At 41.0% G+C, this 17,157-nt stretch overlaps 1 protein-coding gene across 1 annotated transcript in view; it reads left to right on the forward strand.

The window, feature by feature from the left end:
- SND1 (staphylococcal nuclease and tudor domain containing 1) overlaps positions 1-17,157 on the forward strand; it is a 437,045-nt gene that overhangs the window by 233,385 nt on the left and 186,503 nt on the right. The window contains exon 13 of the mRNA XM_527879.8: positions 3,036-3,146. Within this exon, the coding sequence (XP_527879.3) occupies positions 3,036-3,146 (111 nt within the window). The remainder of the gene's footprint in view (positions 1-3,035; positions 3,147-17,157) is intronic.

The following is a 17,157-nucleotide window of genomic DNA, read 5'->3' on the forward strand; positions in this document are numbered from 1 at the left end:
CATATTTGTATATACCTACTCTGACAGTGAGAAACCTGGCTTATCCTTAGTACTTTCACTGGTAGGATTGATATTCCTTAGTGTAACCAATCTTGTAACACTGATGTCACCCCTCCCAAGTGGACACTCAGTCTTTAATGCCTGGCTATGGAGCCACCTTCCATGTGGATGTTTGCACCCAGCTTGAACTCTGATACCTTGTATGAGTATCAGGTATGATCATCCTTACCTTCCTATGGGGCTCTGACACCCCAAGCCAGACTACCCTATACTTTGTGCAAAATACTGTGCTTGGAACTGGGATATAGAGCAAGAAAAGCATGGCCCCTGCCCTCACAGTGTTTATCACTCACCAAGGAAGATAAACAATGAATGAATAATTGCCATATATTGTGATGGTGTATCACATGGGGAACCCACCAAGAAGAGAACACATGTGATTCTCATATGCATCGCACGTAGTGAATGCCCAATAGTGATGGTTGTTATCATTTCATGTATTTTTACTCGTTACCGCTAAGCACCAGCATCACAACTGTTCCTCCAGGAGAAATCTATAATTAGGGGATAAGAAGCTAAGAGAACATGCCTTAGATGCTGAGCTTTAAAGGAAAGAGAGAAGAAAGTTAGTGGGCAGGGTGTGGAGTGATTTGGGAATCTAAGGCCTCAGGAACTCCATATGGCACGTCTTAACTGGTTTGTAGACATTTGCTGATAGGATAAAGAGGGCAGGGACAAGGAAGAGTAGAGAAAGTGCCCTTGGTTTTTCCTGGCCAGGCAGGTACTCAGTAATTCTGTGTATTGATTTGAGCAGCATTAACTGGGGTGGATCATTAAACATTTGTGTTGTTTTTCTTTATATATCAAAGCTTGTTTGTGTGAATTTTTCCTTGCCTGCTCTGCCATTCCCACTTTCTCCTCCAAACCCCATGTATTTACTGTAAAATGTCAATGCTCAGTAATTCAAAATGCAGTAACAAATATTTCTTTGTTTTCTTGGCATTTAAAACAGCCAGGACATCTCAAACTATCAAAAGTGGAGTTGTCCCCCATGCCACTCCCCAGCCTTCTTACTAGCTCTTTGATGGGTGGAGCCTCTCTTGTTCCCTGCTAGGGCCCCTTAGTGACAACCTTCGTTTAAATCCTCACCATGTATCAACATCTACATCTGCTGATTTGAGGCTGTTGCCTTCTCCATGCTGCCAAACACAACTCTGTGATAATGACAGCATTTGCCAGCACGCTTATGTGGTGACTCAGGAGACAGGGTGGCCAGCAAAGCAGCCTCTTTGTGGGAGTGGATTTTGAGAAGTGCTAATTCCGTGGCGGTTTGGAGATATTAATACCGTGCTGGCAGTAGATAAACAGACATCCGAGGGGCATATAATGAGAAGATAATCAGCCACTGCATCTTTTCCTCCTGGCTCTACCAACACATTTATTTTTTCTTCTTTAAAAAAAAAAGCATGTTCTCCTGGGTTTTGACGAATAGAGCCCTTAAATTGCGTAAACATGCACAGATACTGGTTGGTTCAGCTCCCAGCATCCCCACAGTATGACTTTCTAAGAACCACTGGTGTGTTAGGAGTTAACCACATTTTCAAACAATGCTCAGTCATAGCATATGGCACGGTAGCCTATTGCTTACCATAGCCTCTCCCTAAAGGGCAGCAAACCAGATGGTTTGAGTAGGGCCTTTGGTGTAATTATGACAGACACAAAGAAAGACATAACCACCATTCTCCCTCAATAATATCATGCTTCTTGTTTTCCAGTATTTGCTACAGTTAATTATACTTAATTTTTGAAAATTTGTTTTTGCAGTTTGATTGTTCATAACAAAGTTCCCTTTCCAGGTTGGGGAGGAACCATTCAAATATGTATCATTAAGTGTCTGCATATCATTTCCCATTCATCCTTCTCTAGCTAGTAGATGCAGGCCACATAGAGTGGCATCTCTCATTCCCAAGTGTGAGCAATTTTCTTATTCTGGCAAAAAAAAAAAAAAAAGATTTGTTGCATTTGAGAATTACTTTGCATTAGAGTCTAACCTGAGATTTTTTGTAGCTCCCATGGAGTATTGCTCCAAAACTGGTCATCTCAGATTTTATACTGTTTACTTTCTTTGTTCCCCATCTTGATTTGCTTTTTTCTTTTTTGAGATAGGGCCTCATTCTTTTACCCATGCTGCAGTGTAGTGGTGTGATCACAGCTCACAGCAACCTCAAACTCCTGATCCTCCTCCCTCAGCATTCCAAGTAGCTGGAACTACAGGCATGCACCACCACACTCGGCTAATTTTTAAATTTTTATTATGGAGATGGGGGTCTCATTGTGTTGTCCAGGCTGCTCACAAACTCCTGGGCTCAAGTGATCCCAGCACCCGGGCCTCCCAAAGTGTTGGGATCATAGGCATGAGCCACAGCACAAAGAATTTCCTTTCTACTAGAATGCCTCCCTCCTGCCTGCCTCTTCTCTCTTCATTCATAGTCTTATCTTTTCCAAGCCCACTTTGGGTAGAAGATCTACTCTCAGGAGTTCTTATAAGAGAAACACTTCGTTATGTAAAACCAATGTTTCTAACGTTGCCAAACTAAAAGAAGACATTTTCTGGTTGTTCTGTCGGCTAGAAAGATTTTGAGAAATTTAGGTCATGCTTTTATATGTTCCATTTTTTTCTCTATGTGCCTAATATTTTATAGCAGACTTTTCTTGAGGGCAGTGGCTTGTTTATAACATTCTGTAAATAGCCTGGTGCAATGTGGGCTTTTTACAGATTTTTTTTTTTTTGCTAGTTTTTAATATATGGATTGATATAGCATCTGACTGTACTAACCAGAAAAATGCTGAGCTAGGGAACTTTGTTATTTAACCTTTTATTTGGATTTCTAGCTTAGCAACTCATAGGTCTTGAAACCTTGGCTTCTCTCTCTGCCAGAATGCGTTAAGACCTCCAGGTGCTAACTGTTATTATTTCTGTTGACTGAGCCCCATATGCACTTCTAGTGCTCACTGACCTATCTTTTCTGTTGCAGAAACATTGCTGAGGCTCTTGTCAGCAAAGGTCTAGCCACAGTGATCAGATACCGGCAGGATGATGACCAGAGATCATCACACTACGATGAACTGCTTGCTGCAGAGGCCAGGTAAGACCAAACATTACTAAACACATGGGGACCCACACCCTCACTTTTTTCTTTCCCAGTTTTGTGCCTATACCTGAGCAGAATGTGTTGGAAAATAATATGCTGAGAAAGCATGTATTATTATTCCAGATTTTCCCCATGAAAAGAAGGACACACTTTGAACTTGCTGTCTAATTTTGTTTAAGTGCACTTGGTCTTCCATTTTAAAAAATATGTAAAATAGGTGTATATTAGATATGATCTCCCTTTGTAGCTGTATAAAAGAAAGCATGAATGAGTGCTCTGTAGGAGATATGTTTATCATCATTCCGGGACTAACTGTGAAGCCGTGCTTATGTCTGTAGTATATTTGCCTCTGTTTCTTACCTCCAAAGGCCTCTACTCCTAGCCCCTCCCATTTACCACCTCTAGACCTTTTGTCATGTACAAAGGAAAGAAAACATTTATTAGGAAATGAGTTTTAGTTTCAAACACTTCTGACAGCTGGCAGGAGACCATTTGAGAAGCCCTGCGACATTTTACTTTTGTCCTTCATCCCTGTGGCTGGTTGCCCCAAGGACATGCATGCTGCTCAGCAGTATTTCTGGCCATTGTCATCCCTCAAGGCTCTTACTCAGGGAGTCTTTTGTCACTGGGTAGTGTGGTAGTTGAGTGATTCCCAGACTTCCTGGGAAACAGAGCAAGAACTGAACTACTTATTGCTGAACTGACTTGGATAGCTCAGCAGACTGCTTGGACTCAACCAAAATATATCCATTGTTTAAACATGATTTCAGAGGCCTGCCTCACTCAGCAGTTTTTCCATAGCCTCTAGGACCCATTTAGTTCTAGGAGTTTGGTAATTGTCAGGTTATTTTCTATAGTTAGAGGAGGAATGATTCTGGGCACATGTTATCTAATCTCGGCTTCAGATTTTGTCATTGAGATCACTTCTCTTGCTCTTTGGCCCATAACATTGCCCTGATATGTGACATTTACCTCTAACACTGTGTCACATCCTGATGGATAGAGCATCTGTAGAATGTCACACAGAATGTCAGCCGAGAAATCAGTCTGTCAGGCTGCTGTGGCTTTTGGATTCTTTCTTGTGGGCTTTTCCCAATAGACCCTGTTGAGGACCTCATTCTTAAGTACAAAGAATCCAGTGAAAATACTCACATCTTTGGTTGTTTAAGGCTCATTAATGGTCATTTAAAATATGTAGTTCGTGATTGGTGTTTTCTCATAAACCTCCTTACTTTCTTCTCTCCCTACCTATATTATCAGTAAGCAAGACAGTCCCAAAGAACTCATGATGAGAAATGTGATCATGATTTCTCATGATCTTGGTTCTGTTTTGTTTTGTTTTTTTAATTTTTTTAATTTTACTTTTTGTGAGTATATAACAGATGTATGTATTTATGGGTTACATAAGATGTTTTGATACAGGCATGCAATGCGTAATAATCACATTATGTAAAATGGGGTATCTGTCCTCTCAAGTATTTATCCTTCATGTTACAAACAATCCAGTTACACTCTTTTAGTTATTTTGAAATGTACAAGTAAATTATTATTGACTATAGTGACCCTGCTGTGCAATCAAATACTAGGTCTTATTGATTCTTTCAAGCTATTTTTTTTTTTTTGTACCCATTATCCATCCCTACCTCTCCTCCACCTTCTCACTACCCCTCCCAGCCTTTGGTAACCTCTCTACTCTGTGTTTCCATGAGTTCAATTGTTTTGATTTTTAGATCCCACATATAAGTCAGAACATGCAGTGTTTTTTCTCTCTGTGCCTGGCTTATTTCACTTGGCATTATGACCTCCAGTTCCATCCATGTTGTTGCAAATGACAGGATCTCATTCTTTTTTAATGGCTGAATAGTACTCCATTGTGTATAAGTACCACAGTTTCTTTATCCGTTCATCTGTTGATGGACACTTAGGTTACTTCCAAGTTTTGGCTGTTGTGAACGGGGCTGTAGCAAACATGGGAGTACAGATATCTCTTCGATATACTAATTTCCCTTTTTTAGGCGGTATATACCCAGCAGTGTGATTGCTGGATCATATGGTAGCTCTATTTTTAGTTTCTTGAAGATCCTCCAAACTTTTCCCCGTAGTGGTTGTACTAATTTATATTCCCACCAGCAGTGTACGAGGGCTCCCTTTCCTTCACATCCTCGCCAGAATTTATTGCCTGTCTTTTGGATATAAGCCATTTTAACTGGGGTGAGATGATACCTCATTGTAGTTTTGATATGCATTTCTCTGATGATCAGTGATGTTGAGCACCTTTTCACATGCCCATTTGCCCTTTTTATGTCTTCTTTTGAGAAATGTCTATTCAAATATTTTGCCTATTATTTTAATTGGATTATTAGTCTTGGTACTGTTTGATCATCCAGCTCCAGTAGGAAATGGAACAATTACTAAACTATCCATGGGATTTGGGGGGTGGGTCCATGCTGGGCATATTCAGCCCAATCTGATGGTAACTTGAAGAACAGGTTATGCATTTCCAGAGTAGCAGGAGCCCTCAGCAATACAGTGGAATGTATAGTTATATTTTCCACGCAGGCTTCACACTGCCACCAGTGAATATGTTAATTATGACAGGCAGGTAAGCATGGAAATAATTTGCAGGGCTGCTCTGGAAAGTGAGGCCAGAATAAGCTCTCTTATTATGCTGTTAGAAATAGCCATGTTGTGCTATAATACTTAATGAGTATTCATAGATAGTGAAATTTTTTAAGTTTTAGGTTTTAAAATGAAAACAGCCTTTTTAGTCTAGTGCTTATTTTGTGCAGAAGTAATGTAACAAGATGCTTGCTTGCTAAGGCAGTGAGCTGCCTAGAGATAATTGTGTTGAGCCATTGCTTTCAGACTGATGGTGAGAAAATTGGCTTCAGGGTCATTGCACTGTTGCAGGTTGAGTAAACGGAGAGAATTAACCACCTCCCTATGCCCATGAGGCATTGCCATAAGGAAATACAGGCCCCATAAAGAATGGGGAGAAATACTCAGCATGAACTGTGAGTGAATTTTTATTTGGAGCAGTCTTGTCAGTGAGCCCCAGGACTCTAAGCCTGGTGCCATCTTCTCGATGCTAACCCCCAGGAAAGTGAAGTCAGATTCAAGAAAGATCAGAATGCTTGCTAGATAGGAATGGTGGTTTTGTAGCTATTAAAAAAGATTTTCAGTGCAGAATCCCCATCCTCATGGTTTGGTGTTTTGTTTTGGTGGCTGTGGTTGTTTTGAGACAGGGCTTTGCTCTGTGTCCAGGCGGGAATGCAGTGGCACAATCATGACTCACTGCAGCCTCCCTTTCTTGAAAATGGTAAAGTTGACCACTTTTCAAGACCACCTACGTCCTGACACTGGCTTATTTGAGTTTGCCTTTAGTTTGAAGCACCTCGTTCTCCTATGACACATTCCCCATGTTCCCTTAGCATTCTTCTCACCTCTCTCACGTTACAGCATGTCAGAGCTCTTTCACTGCTGCTTCTGCCCCTTATCTGGCCAGGTATTGAATATTATCTGAGTTTAGGGTTGTTTTTTCCTAGATAGATTAGCTGTATGTTTTCTAGGTGAACTCTGCTTTGTGATTTTATGCACCTGTCAATGCATTTTCTCTACCTCCCAGCTTCGTGTCCTCTGCAGATCTCATTAGTGAGTTGTTTACTCCTTTTCTGGGCCCTGAATAAAACCCCTAAACAAGAATGGCTTTGGTGTTGACCCCAAGTCTCTCACTGCTTGAACTGTCACTTAACTGTCTTTTGTTTATCATTCTTCAGCCACTTTTTAATCTTCAGCGATTGTGTACTGAACCAAGCCAGTTTGAATTAATTTCCCAAGCAAAATTTCTTAAGGTACTGTACTTAATGCTTTGGCAAAAGCCAAATTCATAACATCTGCCACATTCATATCAGTCATTCGTTCTGACACTCTTTAGGTAAATAATAGACAGGTCAGGTGGCAAGGCATCATTCTGCTCTGTTCCTCCCTACCAGGGTATTGATTCCAACAGACTTCTTTGACCCTGGTTATTGCTGGTGATATCGGCAGTGGTGCAGAGTGCTCTTCTGTTGACTTTGCTTTCCAGTGCACTGCTTGGCCATTAGTACTTTCAGAGAAACATTGTAAGCTTTGGGGAAAGGGCAGCCCATTAAACTTGTCTGACTTAGGTCAGCACAGCTGCCTGCCTAGAAGTTGATGAGCTTTCTCAGGGCTCTGCAGCCCCTACTTCCTCTGCAAAGGGATATGATCTGCCAACCTTTCTCATATCATTTCATGGGCGCTCAGGGAGTGATGCGGTAGGCACTCATTGGGAGACTAGATGAGACAGAGGGGGAAGAAGAATACCAATTTGCAGTTTGCCTGTTGCTTTCAAGCATATCCACCTGCCTGCATAGAAACAAACTCTACCACATCAGCAGCTCTGTTCAGTTCGCTGACCCTTCAGCACTCCTTTACTCAGGTGCCTCTCTGCTTCTGGGAAACCCTCATAATGTCTTAAATACATGGCCCATCTAGAGGAAGTCACATCTTTTTTTGTTTAAAGGGTAAATAAACCTCACATTCCCAAAAGGCGGCCTTTCGGCCTTCTGGCCTTCCTTTCCAGCTCTGTTGTCTATCATCAGCTGACCCCTGCCTCATTACCTTATGTCCTAGCAAGATAAGGTTTTGGCATTTTCTCATATACTCTCAGGCCTTGTTTATCTCATAGACTTCGTTGAAAAGCCCTTGATGTTGTCCCACAGTTCTGAGAGTTCCAGTATGTGTAGCCTCTGTTTTTTGTCCCCCGCTCCCCACCCCGAATTTAGGTGCAGCTGACCCACAGTTCTCTGTGACACTCCTGAACTTGGTCTCCCTTTTTAGAAGCATCATATGGACTTCTTAGGGAGTGTGAAACATTATTTCTGTTCTGCATGTTCCTGTTTGATTCCCATATTGACTTTCCAGCATTTCCAGTTCCTCTTTTTGTTTTAGTGTTTCTCAGTTAGCTGGCCTGCTACATATGCCTAGTCTTGACGAGCCTTCCAAACTTTAGGCAGAGCTTTTAACTTCTTCAGGGAATATTCCGTATATCCTTCTGCGGTATTTCCAAGATAGTGAGTCATTACCGGGACCCTTTTTACTTTCTGAAGTGTCATAAAAATCTTTCATATGCTCTATTTTATGTATTTGGTGTAACACATCCAAGTTTTGATTTTGGAGAGGCCAGAATGTGAATTTCATCATCATGCTAGATGTCTTCCAAGTGGAGCTTTTGTTGAGCATGTTATGGACACTGAATACAAGTTGGTAATGTTTAGAGTCCGATCAAAACGTGGTTGTGTGCTATGTTTTCTTTATACATGGGGGATATCATCTATGTACATCTTCTGATGCTACCAGTAGCTTTATTTTAAGAATTCCTAGAAATTGTTAGAATCTGGCTCTTTGCAGGAAAACACAGAAGTTATGTTAGTTCAGAAGTTGGGGCTTTATTCCTTTAAGGTATCTTTTAATTCTAAGATTTGCAATTTCAAGATCGGATGTATATATTCAGAAAAGAAATTGATGCTCCAGCCTGACTGTAGGAAAGCAATTGTATTGAACAACCTAGTGTCTGAGCAGATTTAAATGAATTTAGATTCATTCTGGTCATACATAATGAAGTTAGGGTTATCTCAGGAGAAGAGAAAAGGGCAGGCTCTCTCTTATCTTTTCATGTGTATTCTATTTCTTGCCTGGCACACTGCAGATTTAGAAAACCATGGTGGTGTCATCCATCTTTGAGAGGCAAGTGTGAACCTGCCCTCATCTCAGCGTCGCCTTGGCTACTTCTCTTCCTGGTCCCCTGAAGGACTCATTTTTCTGATTCAGCAAACCCTCTTTCTAAAAAACAAAAAACTAGCACTCCAGCCTTGCTGTTTTCTACATCTCCAATCTCCAAACTCCAAACCCCATAAGCACCAGTCTCTTGCTTTTTTTAGTGAGATTGGCAGTGCCCTCATATTGTAGGCTTCTGTGTTTGAACCTGTAGGAAATCTGCACTGGCATTTCTGTCACAGACTTTAGTCAAAAAGCTATAAACATATCAATAACTCTTTCTTTCTTAAACCAATATCCCTGGCTATTATTAAGAGGGATTCAGTATTAATTGCATATCTCTCTTGGTAACGCAGTTAATGGGAGCCACAGTGGGCTTTCTAAGTTCCATATGTTTGTAGCAGTGACTTGTAAATATATTTTGCAATTCCATTGAATGAAGAGCTTCCACTGGGAAGGAAATGCTCTTGGTCTTCCACCCTGGACTTAGCTAGAGGAGCTCTCCCTTTTTTCTGATTTATAGGGAAGTGTTTCCATAAAATTTCAATAAATGGAAAAAGTGATGTGTGCCTTAAAAAAAAAAAAAGAAGAAAGAAACTGTTGACTGGTCCTTCATATCTGTGTCTTCAGTTTTACTAGCATTCACATACTGGTTATGAATGGAATGTGAAGAGTTACTTGCCAGTATTTTCTGTTGCTAAGTTAAAAGATAGAATTTTAGGACTCTGAAATGGAAGAGGAGTATATTGGTTTGACACTATTGTGATTTGTTAAATGTTTTGATAAGAAAATTTCATTTCTATACCAGTCTGTTTAGACAATTGGCATTGAATTTATGTGTTTTGAAACTTTAAAACTGATATATCCTATCACAGAGTGTAGATTAAATGAGTTAATCAGTTCTCCAAGAAAGCATATCTTTCCTCTGTCAGAAACAGTGGTCAAGGCTGGTCTGTGTTGCATGTGATGGCTTTGCATTCATTTCTTCTCTTTATTCCTTTTTTTTTTTTTTTCTTTTGAGTGTATCCTGGCTTCCAGGCATGGGCGATAATAGTGGTGAACAAAAAAGATAATAGACTCAACCCTTTACAAAGCATGCAATCTCAGAGGGACAGGCATTAAATAATTTTATTAGTACTGCTGGATATTGCTGTTTTTCCTATTTCTTCTCTTTTCTTACCTGTTTTCTTAGCCCTCCCTCTTTCCTCCCTCTTTATTTTTGACACTGCTTGCCTTACATCTTTTTTATGCCATCTCTCATTTCTATTAAATTGTCCTGTGAGAGTATATTCCTGAAATTCATCTTCTCTGTCCAGCCTCTGTTCTTATCTTCTCAACAGTTTAATGGTATGGCTTTTAAATAAACCATGATTTCTCACTTTCAATCTAATGACCTCAACAAGTGAAAATTCTTTTTGAATAAAAGTAGAACCTGTTGAATATGGTGAAAAACAGAGCTCTTACTTGAAGTTTAATGGTAGATTCCTGTAACACCAGGGTATTGTTGGATTTTTAGCTCAAGCATCATAGGAAGCGGTAGTTCGGTGCCTTACGACTGCCCTCTTCACCCTCTGCATTACATCATGCCAGTACAGGTTGAAAGCCAGCACAGAGGAGGAGACTGGCCTTTCTCTTAAATGTCCTAATGGCTCCGTTCTTTTTTAACTTTGGAAATGCACACCCCACCCTACATTTTGGGGTTGCAGTTAAGTGTCACGATCATGAGGTTGCTAACTGGATTCAGCACGTGTCATTATGTATCTGTGGAGGGTTTCGCTGTTGGGGAGTAGGGAAGATAAGTTTTTGCAAGTGGATGTGATAACAGGAAAATGCATTAAAAGAGCTGGTGTTGGGAAGTGATTTGACGATGCAGCTGAACGTGGGGAAATTTAGCTTTTCCCTTTCTTCAGAAAAGATGATGCACTCAACATCCAAATAGCAGTAATCAATCTGCATTTAAGGCAGCACAAATGGCCACTTCTGGAGAGCTGTATGATGTCTCCATTTCCAAATAGTTTTCTCCTTCAGGATATTAAGAGGATCTGTTCACTCCCTCCATCCCATCCTTCTCTTCCCTCCCACCCCTAGTTCCTTCTGACGTAACTCATGCTGTGAGACTTTTCTTTATGATTCATGAGGGGCTGGGGTATAGCTGACGCCCTTTAGCTTTATCTCCTGTCTTGACTAGCAAGCCGTGGGTAGTCCTGCAGATCATGGGTGGATGATTAACTGCTGGAAAGCAGTCCTCCTTGGCTCTGTTCTGTAATCATTAGTCTACACTGGTTGTATTCCTTCAGAGAGGACATTGTTCTAGGCTAAACTTACTACATGAATTAGCCATCAATGTGTCTTCCCCCACCCCCATCCGCCAAAATAGGTTCAGCTATGACCACTTATCTGTCCAGAGCCACTTGTCTGTTTTCTTCCGTCTCACTCTCCTCTTGGCTAAGAGGCTCTTGCTTCTTTCACACAACCCAAAATATTTGATATGTTGGGAGGTTCTTGTACTGGGAATATAATTTCAATCCAAAATAAATTGTAACTATAAAGTGATAACACTTGACCCTTGACTTTCTTGAATGTCTTACAACTTGCTTCCCTAAACCAGTGGCTCTCAGACCAGGCACATCACTATCGCTCGGAAACTTGTTAGAAATGTGAATTCTCAGCACCCTGCCCCCTGCAGTCTAACACATTCTTTAGGTGATTCTGATGCACACTAAAATTTGAGAAGCACTGCCCTAATCAGTTCCTGATCTTTGTAAAACAAATCAAAGTGTATGCCCTTTCATGGAAGATTGATCATTTAATCTTCATTGTAATTGGAATTACAGTCGTGGTTATAAGTAACAGAGAACAAGGCATGGAATGGATGAGCTTTGGATTTCTATAGTATGTCCCAGCTCTTTATTCCCCTTGACTCCTGTCTCTTTCCCCCTTCCTCAGACTCTGACTTCATGGCTCCTTAATTCGATTCCTTCTGAATAGCCTCCACCAGCTCTTGGCTAATTTAATGTGAAATCATCTCGAGTGTTACAGTGCTTGCTTGCTTTGGCTCATCTGCAGCGTCAGGTGGCTGAGTGGGTTGGAGAGCTGAGTCTCTATTAGGCATATCCCTATCATGCTTCTGCTCTAATCCTTAGAAGTCTCTCAGGAGGACTATAGTTCAAATAATTAATCACTGATACATCAATGCACAGAATTTTGTAGCTGATTGTGAACGGGAAATCCGCTTCATAGCTTTCTTTCATTTGCAGGATTCTTTACATCTAAATTTCTTGTAAACTTCCTTGTGCATTTCTGTTTTATCCTGAGCTGCTTCTGACTCTGCCTCCCGCCAGCACCCTCCAACTTTGGGCCCAGAAGTTGAGAAGAATTACTTCCCATTGCTCTTGCTTTTGCATCAAGGTCAGAGAGCCAAATCTCTGGGGTATGGCAATGAATTTTTTCCAGTAAATCAGAATAAATGTAGCTCACATTGGAAAACCATTTTCCAAACTGAACATTGTCACAGAATTGTTGCTTTTCACTCAGTCAAAAGACACATTAAAGTTTTCTGTAACTGATGTGTTTGTGATATGTAACAAGTATTTTATCAGGTATTTTGGGGGTAAAAACAAAAACACAGGATCTAGTGGTGATTTCAGTGAACAAGTAAATAATTACAAATATAGTTACAAAAATGGGGAATATATGTGGGTAGTTGGGATTCATAGGGAAAGGAGCACCCAGATTGATGGGTTATCCACCAATAGAGTCCACAAGAGAAGGCATGTTCTGTTTGGTTTGCCTTGGTAAAGGGAGATGGAAAGCAAATGCCAATTTCTTGCCTTATGACAGCAGTTCCTTATCCTAAGGAAGTAATTGGCAAGGTGCTTAGAAGTTATTCCTCATGGCATTATCTATAGTAGTAGAACTATTCACATAAATATCTAGCAACAGGGGATTGATTAAAATTTTGAACCATACATCCATATATGATGGATTTCCTGTGCACCTATTAAAAGTGGTACTTAAACGGTGTTTTTTTTCTTGAAATAGGATTATGAGTCATTGTTTCCTGAAATTTTTTTCTGATGAACTTTGTAATCAGAACAGCAAAAACTATAAAATCAGTGTCATTGAGGCAGTTTTGAGTAATTTACCTTCCTGAGGCCCTATCCTCTCAAGAAGACTTTAGACTGCTCATAACCACTACTACCCAGCTCTAATAATCCTTTGATCCTAATCTGGGATAGTAGAGTTTGCAACTGTGTTCCCCTCATCTCTAGCACTGAGTTGGTTGTTCTCTGCCTTGGAGTTCATAATCCCTTTCCTCCCCCTTACCTGCCACTGTAGATCCATTGTCATACCCAGCACAATAGCATGTATCTTCATTCCTTCCTTATATTAGCTTTAGACGAGATGATGACCTAGAGTTCTTTGTTATTTGCTTCACTGCCTCATAATACCTACTGACTCATTAGTCCACCCACCTCCCCTTGACCGTAGGACTCAATTTCCTCATTTCCAGTCTATGCACTCTCAATCTTTTCTGTCTTTCTCACCGGTAATTCTCAATTACATTGAAAATTCAGCTGCATAATCTTAGTGCCCCCACCTACCATTCTGCACCTGCTCCTGCTCTGTATCTTATTTTCTGAGTGGTGCCACCCTGTCGCTTCCTCCAGCTGCCAAGTAACCAGGAGAAAGGCCGAAGGAATTGTTTATTGCTACCATGTTGCACTGATGTCTGTATTTGGTTCATGCTGAAAAACCGTATTCCTCAATGTGACCTGAAACACAATGAGAAGTGCTTCGGAAGTTTACCAAGTTTTTTACTCTTTGTTCTGCTTTTCAACCTTTTCTGTTGGAATTAATTTTTCTTCCTACTGAGTCATTTTTCCTTGATTATTTAATAGGTGTTCCTTACAATCCTGCTACTTGGTTCTGTTTTATTGTTTACAGTGGTCAAGCTTTGCTCCCACTCACTGCCACTTAGATTCTTGCCCATCTCTTGTAGTTCCAGGAGACTTGATGTGGGATGTGATGCTTTTGTTCTGGATGCTCCTCTGCTTCTGTTTCTGCTCAGAGGCCAGTCTTTAGCTGCTTCTGCCCTGGAGCATAGATCATGAAACTGTGTATCTGGGAAAGCCAACAAACCTCATTTTTTTGCCCTACAGTCACTTTGGCATTGTCACTGTCTCCAATTTGAAATATTTTCACTGTTCCGCATTAATCAGTCAGTTACCAAGCATTTGTTCAGCTTTACTTGGCACACTTTAATTGAACTAGATGGCCCTGAATTTATAATTATGGAAAGATAGCTGTCTGTTAAATACTATAATAAAGATTAAGGGCAGAATACTAACCCTCAAGGGACCTGTAGTCTAGATACAGAAATAAAGATTAACACATGAAACAATTTGAAAGTCATATGTTGCAGTTTATAATTACATGCTGAACTGAGTGATACCTGCACACAACACACACACACACACATTATACTACCATTTCAAAGGAGTTCACCTAGGACCCCAGGTTAAAAATTTCTGTTCTCCCAACTATTTTACGATTGTAGTGAGGTTGTGGCTACAGATAGGTGATACTCTTTTCATTTTAGTGTTGACCTAGAACAACAAGTGGAATCAAGGGGAAAGCAAAAGCCCAGGGGACACACATAATTAATTACTGGCATGTAGGGGGCATGAAGAAAATGGGCCTAATTGGATTAGGAGTAATGTGGAAATCATGTGGATATGTAAACTGGGGCCACATGGTCGAGACCCATGAAAGCCAAGTCTGAGAATTTCCACTTGATTTCACAAGCTGGTTGGTTGTCTTTGTTTGGAGTATAAGTAGGGGAGGAAAATGATGACGTCGATTTTTATTGAGAAGTGATGTGGGAGTGGTGTGCAATATTCAGTCAAAGTGTGTGTAGCTTCAAAAGGGATTGCATGAATTTAGTTAAGGATATCCCTGATGTTATCTTGAAATAAATTGGTGAGGGCCTAGACCAAGAGGGTTCCAAAAGGGCCAAGTGAGCACAATTATGAAAGAAGAATGTTGGATGTTGGGGTAAAGCAAAAGCAGAGTGAAGAGACATCATGGAGGCTGCTTACCAGGAAAGCATTGTTAAAAGGAAGTTACAGATGAGGAGACGTGTTCAGGGGTCCTAATCTCTCTCAGCTCTGTAGCCTCCTTGCCCCGTCATCTCCCTGCCACCTATTGCATGCCATTTCTGCTTTCTGTCATTTTATTTTCTTTAGATCTCTTTCATGTATGAAAGTAGTTCTTTTTGTAAAACTCTGTTGAAAGCTCCTGCTCCCTCAGAAAATTCACAGATACTTTAGGGTGGATCAGAGATATTTCTAGCATCTGAGCTGACGTGCACTATGTCCCCAGGTTAAGAATTCCTGATGTGATAACTATTTTATGATTGTGATAAGGTTGGATCTAGCCATAAATCCTTTGAATTTCTTTGTAAGCTCACAAAAATATTTGTTCAGAATAACAATCTACCGTCGTTGAATTGGCAGTAAGATGGAGGCCTGTTTGTTGGCACGGGAGGGACTGTGACTGCGGTGCTCAGACATCCAGCTTGGAGAGCATTGGTCTTGAGATTTTCTGGATGAACTAGGGACTGCAAACCTAAGAGCAGACTCTTCCTTGGCATGAAATGTGTGCAGATTCTAATCTTGTGCTGAGGCCATGGAGATGATCTCCCTGCAAAAATGTTGTCTGCCTTTGCAAAGTTGTAGGTTTTTTTCTTCTAGAGGAAAAGCAGCAGCTAATATATGAGAGTTTCGAGCTTTGCTGTTTAAAGAAAGCAGAGTTTTCCAGTGGTCTGAGTAGAGTTCATCTTCCCACACTGTAGTACCATACAGCCCTGTGGCTCCTAGAAACAACCTAGAAAGCTGTGTTTTCATCTTTCTGTTGCCCTGCCACTCCTTGGCATGTGTGTGGATATATACTTTCTTTCCCTGACTGGTGATGATGTTTGTCAGTTATTGACACTGGTAGTGTTTGCTGTCTTTGTACTGCTGCATCTTGGAGAAGAAAGCTGCTGAGAGGAGTAGGCTATGTTCTGCCCCACTGCTTCCTTTCTCCTGGCTGGCCTGCACACTAGCCTGCCTTTGTGAGGAAGCGGCTGTTAAGCAGACACAGCAGGAGAAGTTTAGAAGTCAGGAGTTTCATTCCTTGCCTAATGAAAAGGGATGCAGACTTGTGGCTGAGGCCAACAGGGAAAGGCAGTATGGGGAGCAGGAATTAGTGTTTGCTCTGTGGAGCAGATACGGTGGAAGCCAGCCTGCGGTCTGCCTACCTTCCCACGTCTCAAAGACAGAGCTCCACAAATCTATCCCAGAGAAACTGGGTTATGTGAGATGCAGAGGAGAACCCCACTGAGAAGTGGTAGCAAGGCAGTACACCTTGTTTTCAGCAGAGCCTGGGTCTCCATGTCATGTATCCTCATAGCCTGGAATAAAGATGGTACTCTCCCTTTGCAGATAGTGGTGGCAGGCCTCCCCTCTTAGCATTTGCTCCTCTCCTCTGTGAGATTCATTCCTGAATTCCTACTTCCCCCAGATACTCTTTCGTGGAGAATCTCTTGCTGTGGCATCAGACTTGTGACAAGCAGAGGGAGGTTTTCTGGAAATGGCTCACTCAGCATCGTTCCTGCAGCAGTGTGGGAACCAGAAGTGAAGAAGCCTCTGCACAGGGAAAGGAGACCTGTGCTGCCGCAGGTTATTCTGCTCTTTTCTCACAGATCCCTCCCACTTTGCAGCCTGGGTCTAGTGTGCTACTAAGAGGCTAGAGTGCTTCCTGGGTGGGCATATTTGAATTTAGTGGTTAACTACCTATTGTTAACTTTGAATTTTGCTTCTCTTTCATGAAGAATTAACAAAATAAGGGCTACTTCTCAGTTTATATATGCTGGTACAGTGCTCCTTTCTTGCTGCCTCTTGAATGTGCCAGAAATTGATAAGAGTTTAACAGTAATATTTTAAGTGTGAAAAAATTGTCTTTGAACGTTTTCCCAAAATTTATGCCAGAACACAAATAAGTATCCAATAATATGCTTTTTAGAAGCAGGGTAGAGCATGAATAATATTAATACTAAGACAATTTTAAAGAATCATTTTGCTGTTATTGTTTTAAATGTCATATGTATACTATTATCCACGTCTTCCAGTTTCTGATGTTAGTTTTTTCCTCTTTGGTAGCGTAT

The sequence above is a fragment of the Pan troglodytes genome, chromosome 6, assembly GCF_028858775.2.
Source record: "Pan troglodytes isolate AG18354 chromosome 6, NHGRI_mPanTro3-v2.0_pri, whole genome shotgun sequence".
Taxonomy (NCBI): domain Eukaryota; kingdom Metazoa; phylum Chordata; class Mammalia; order Primates; family Hominidae; genus Pan; species Pan troglodytes.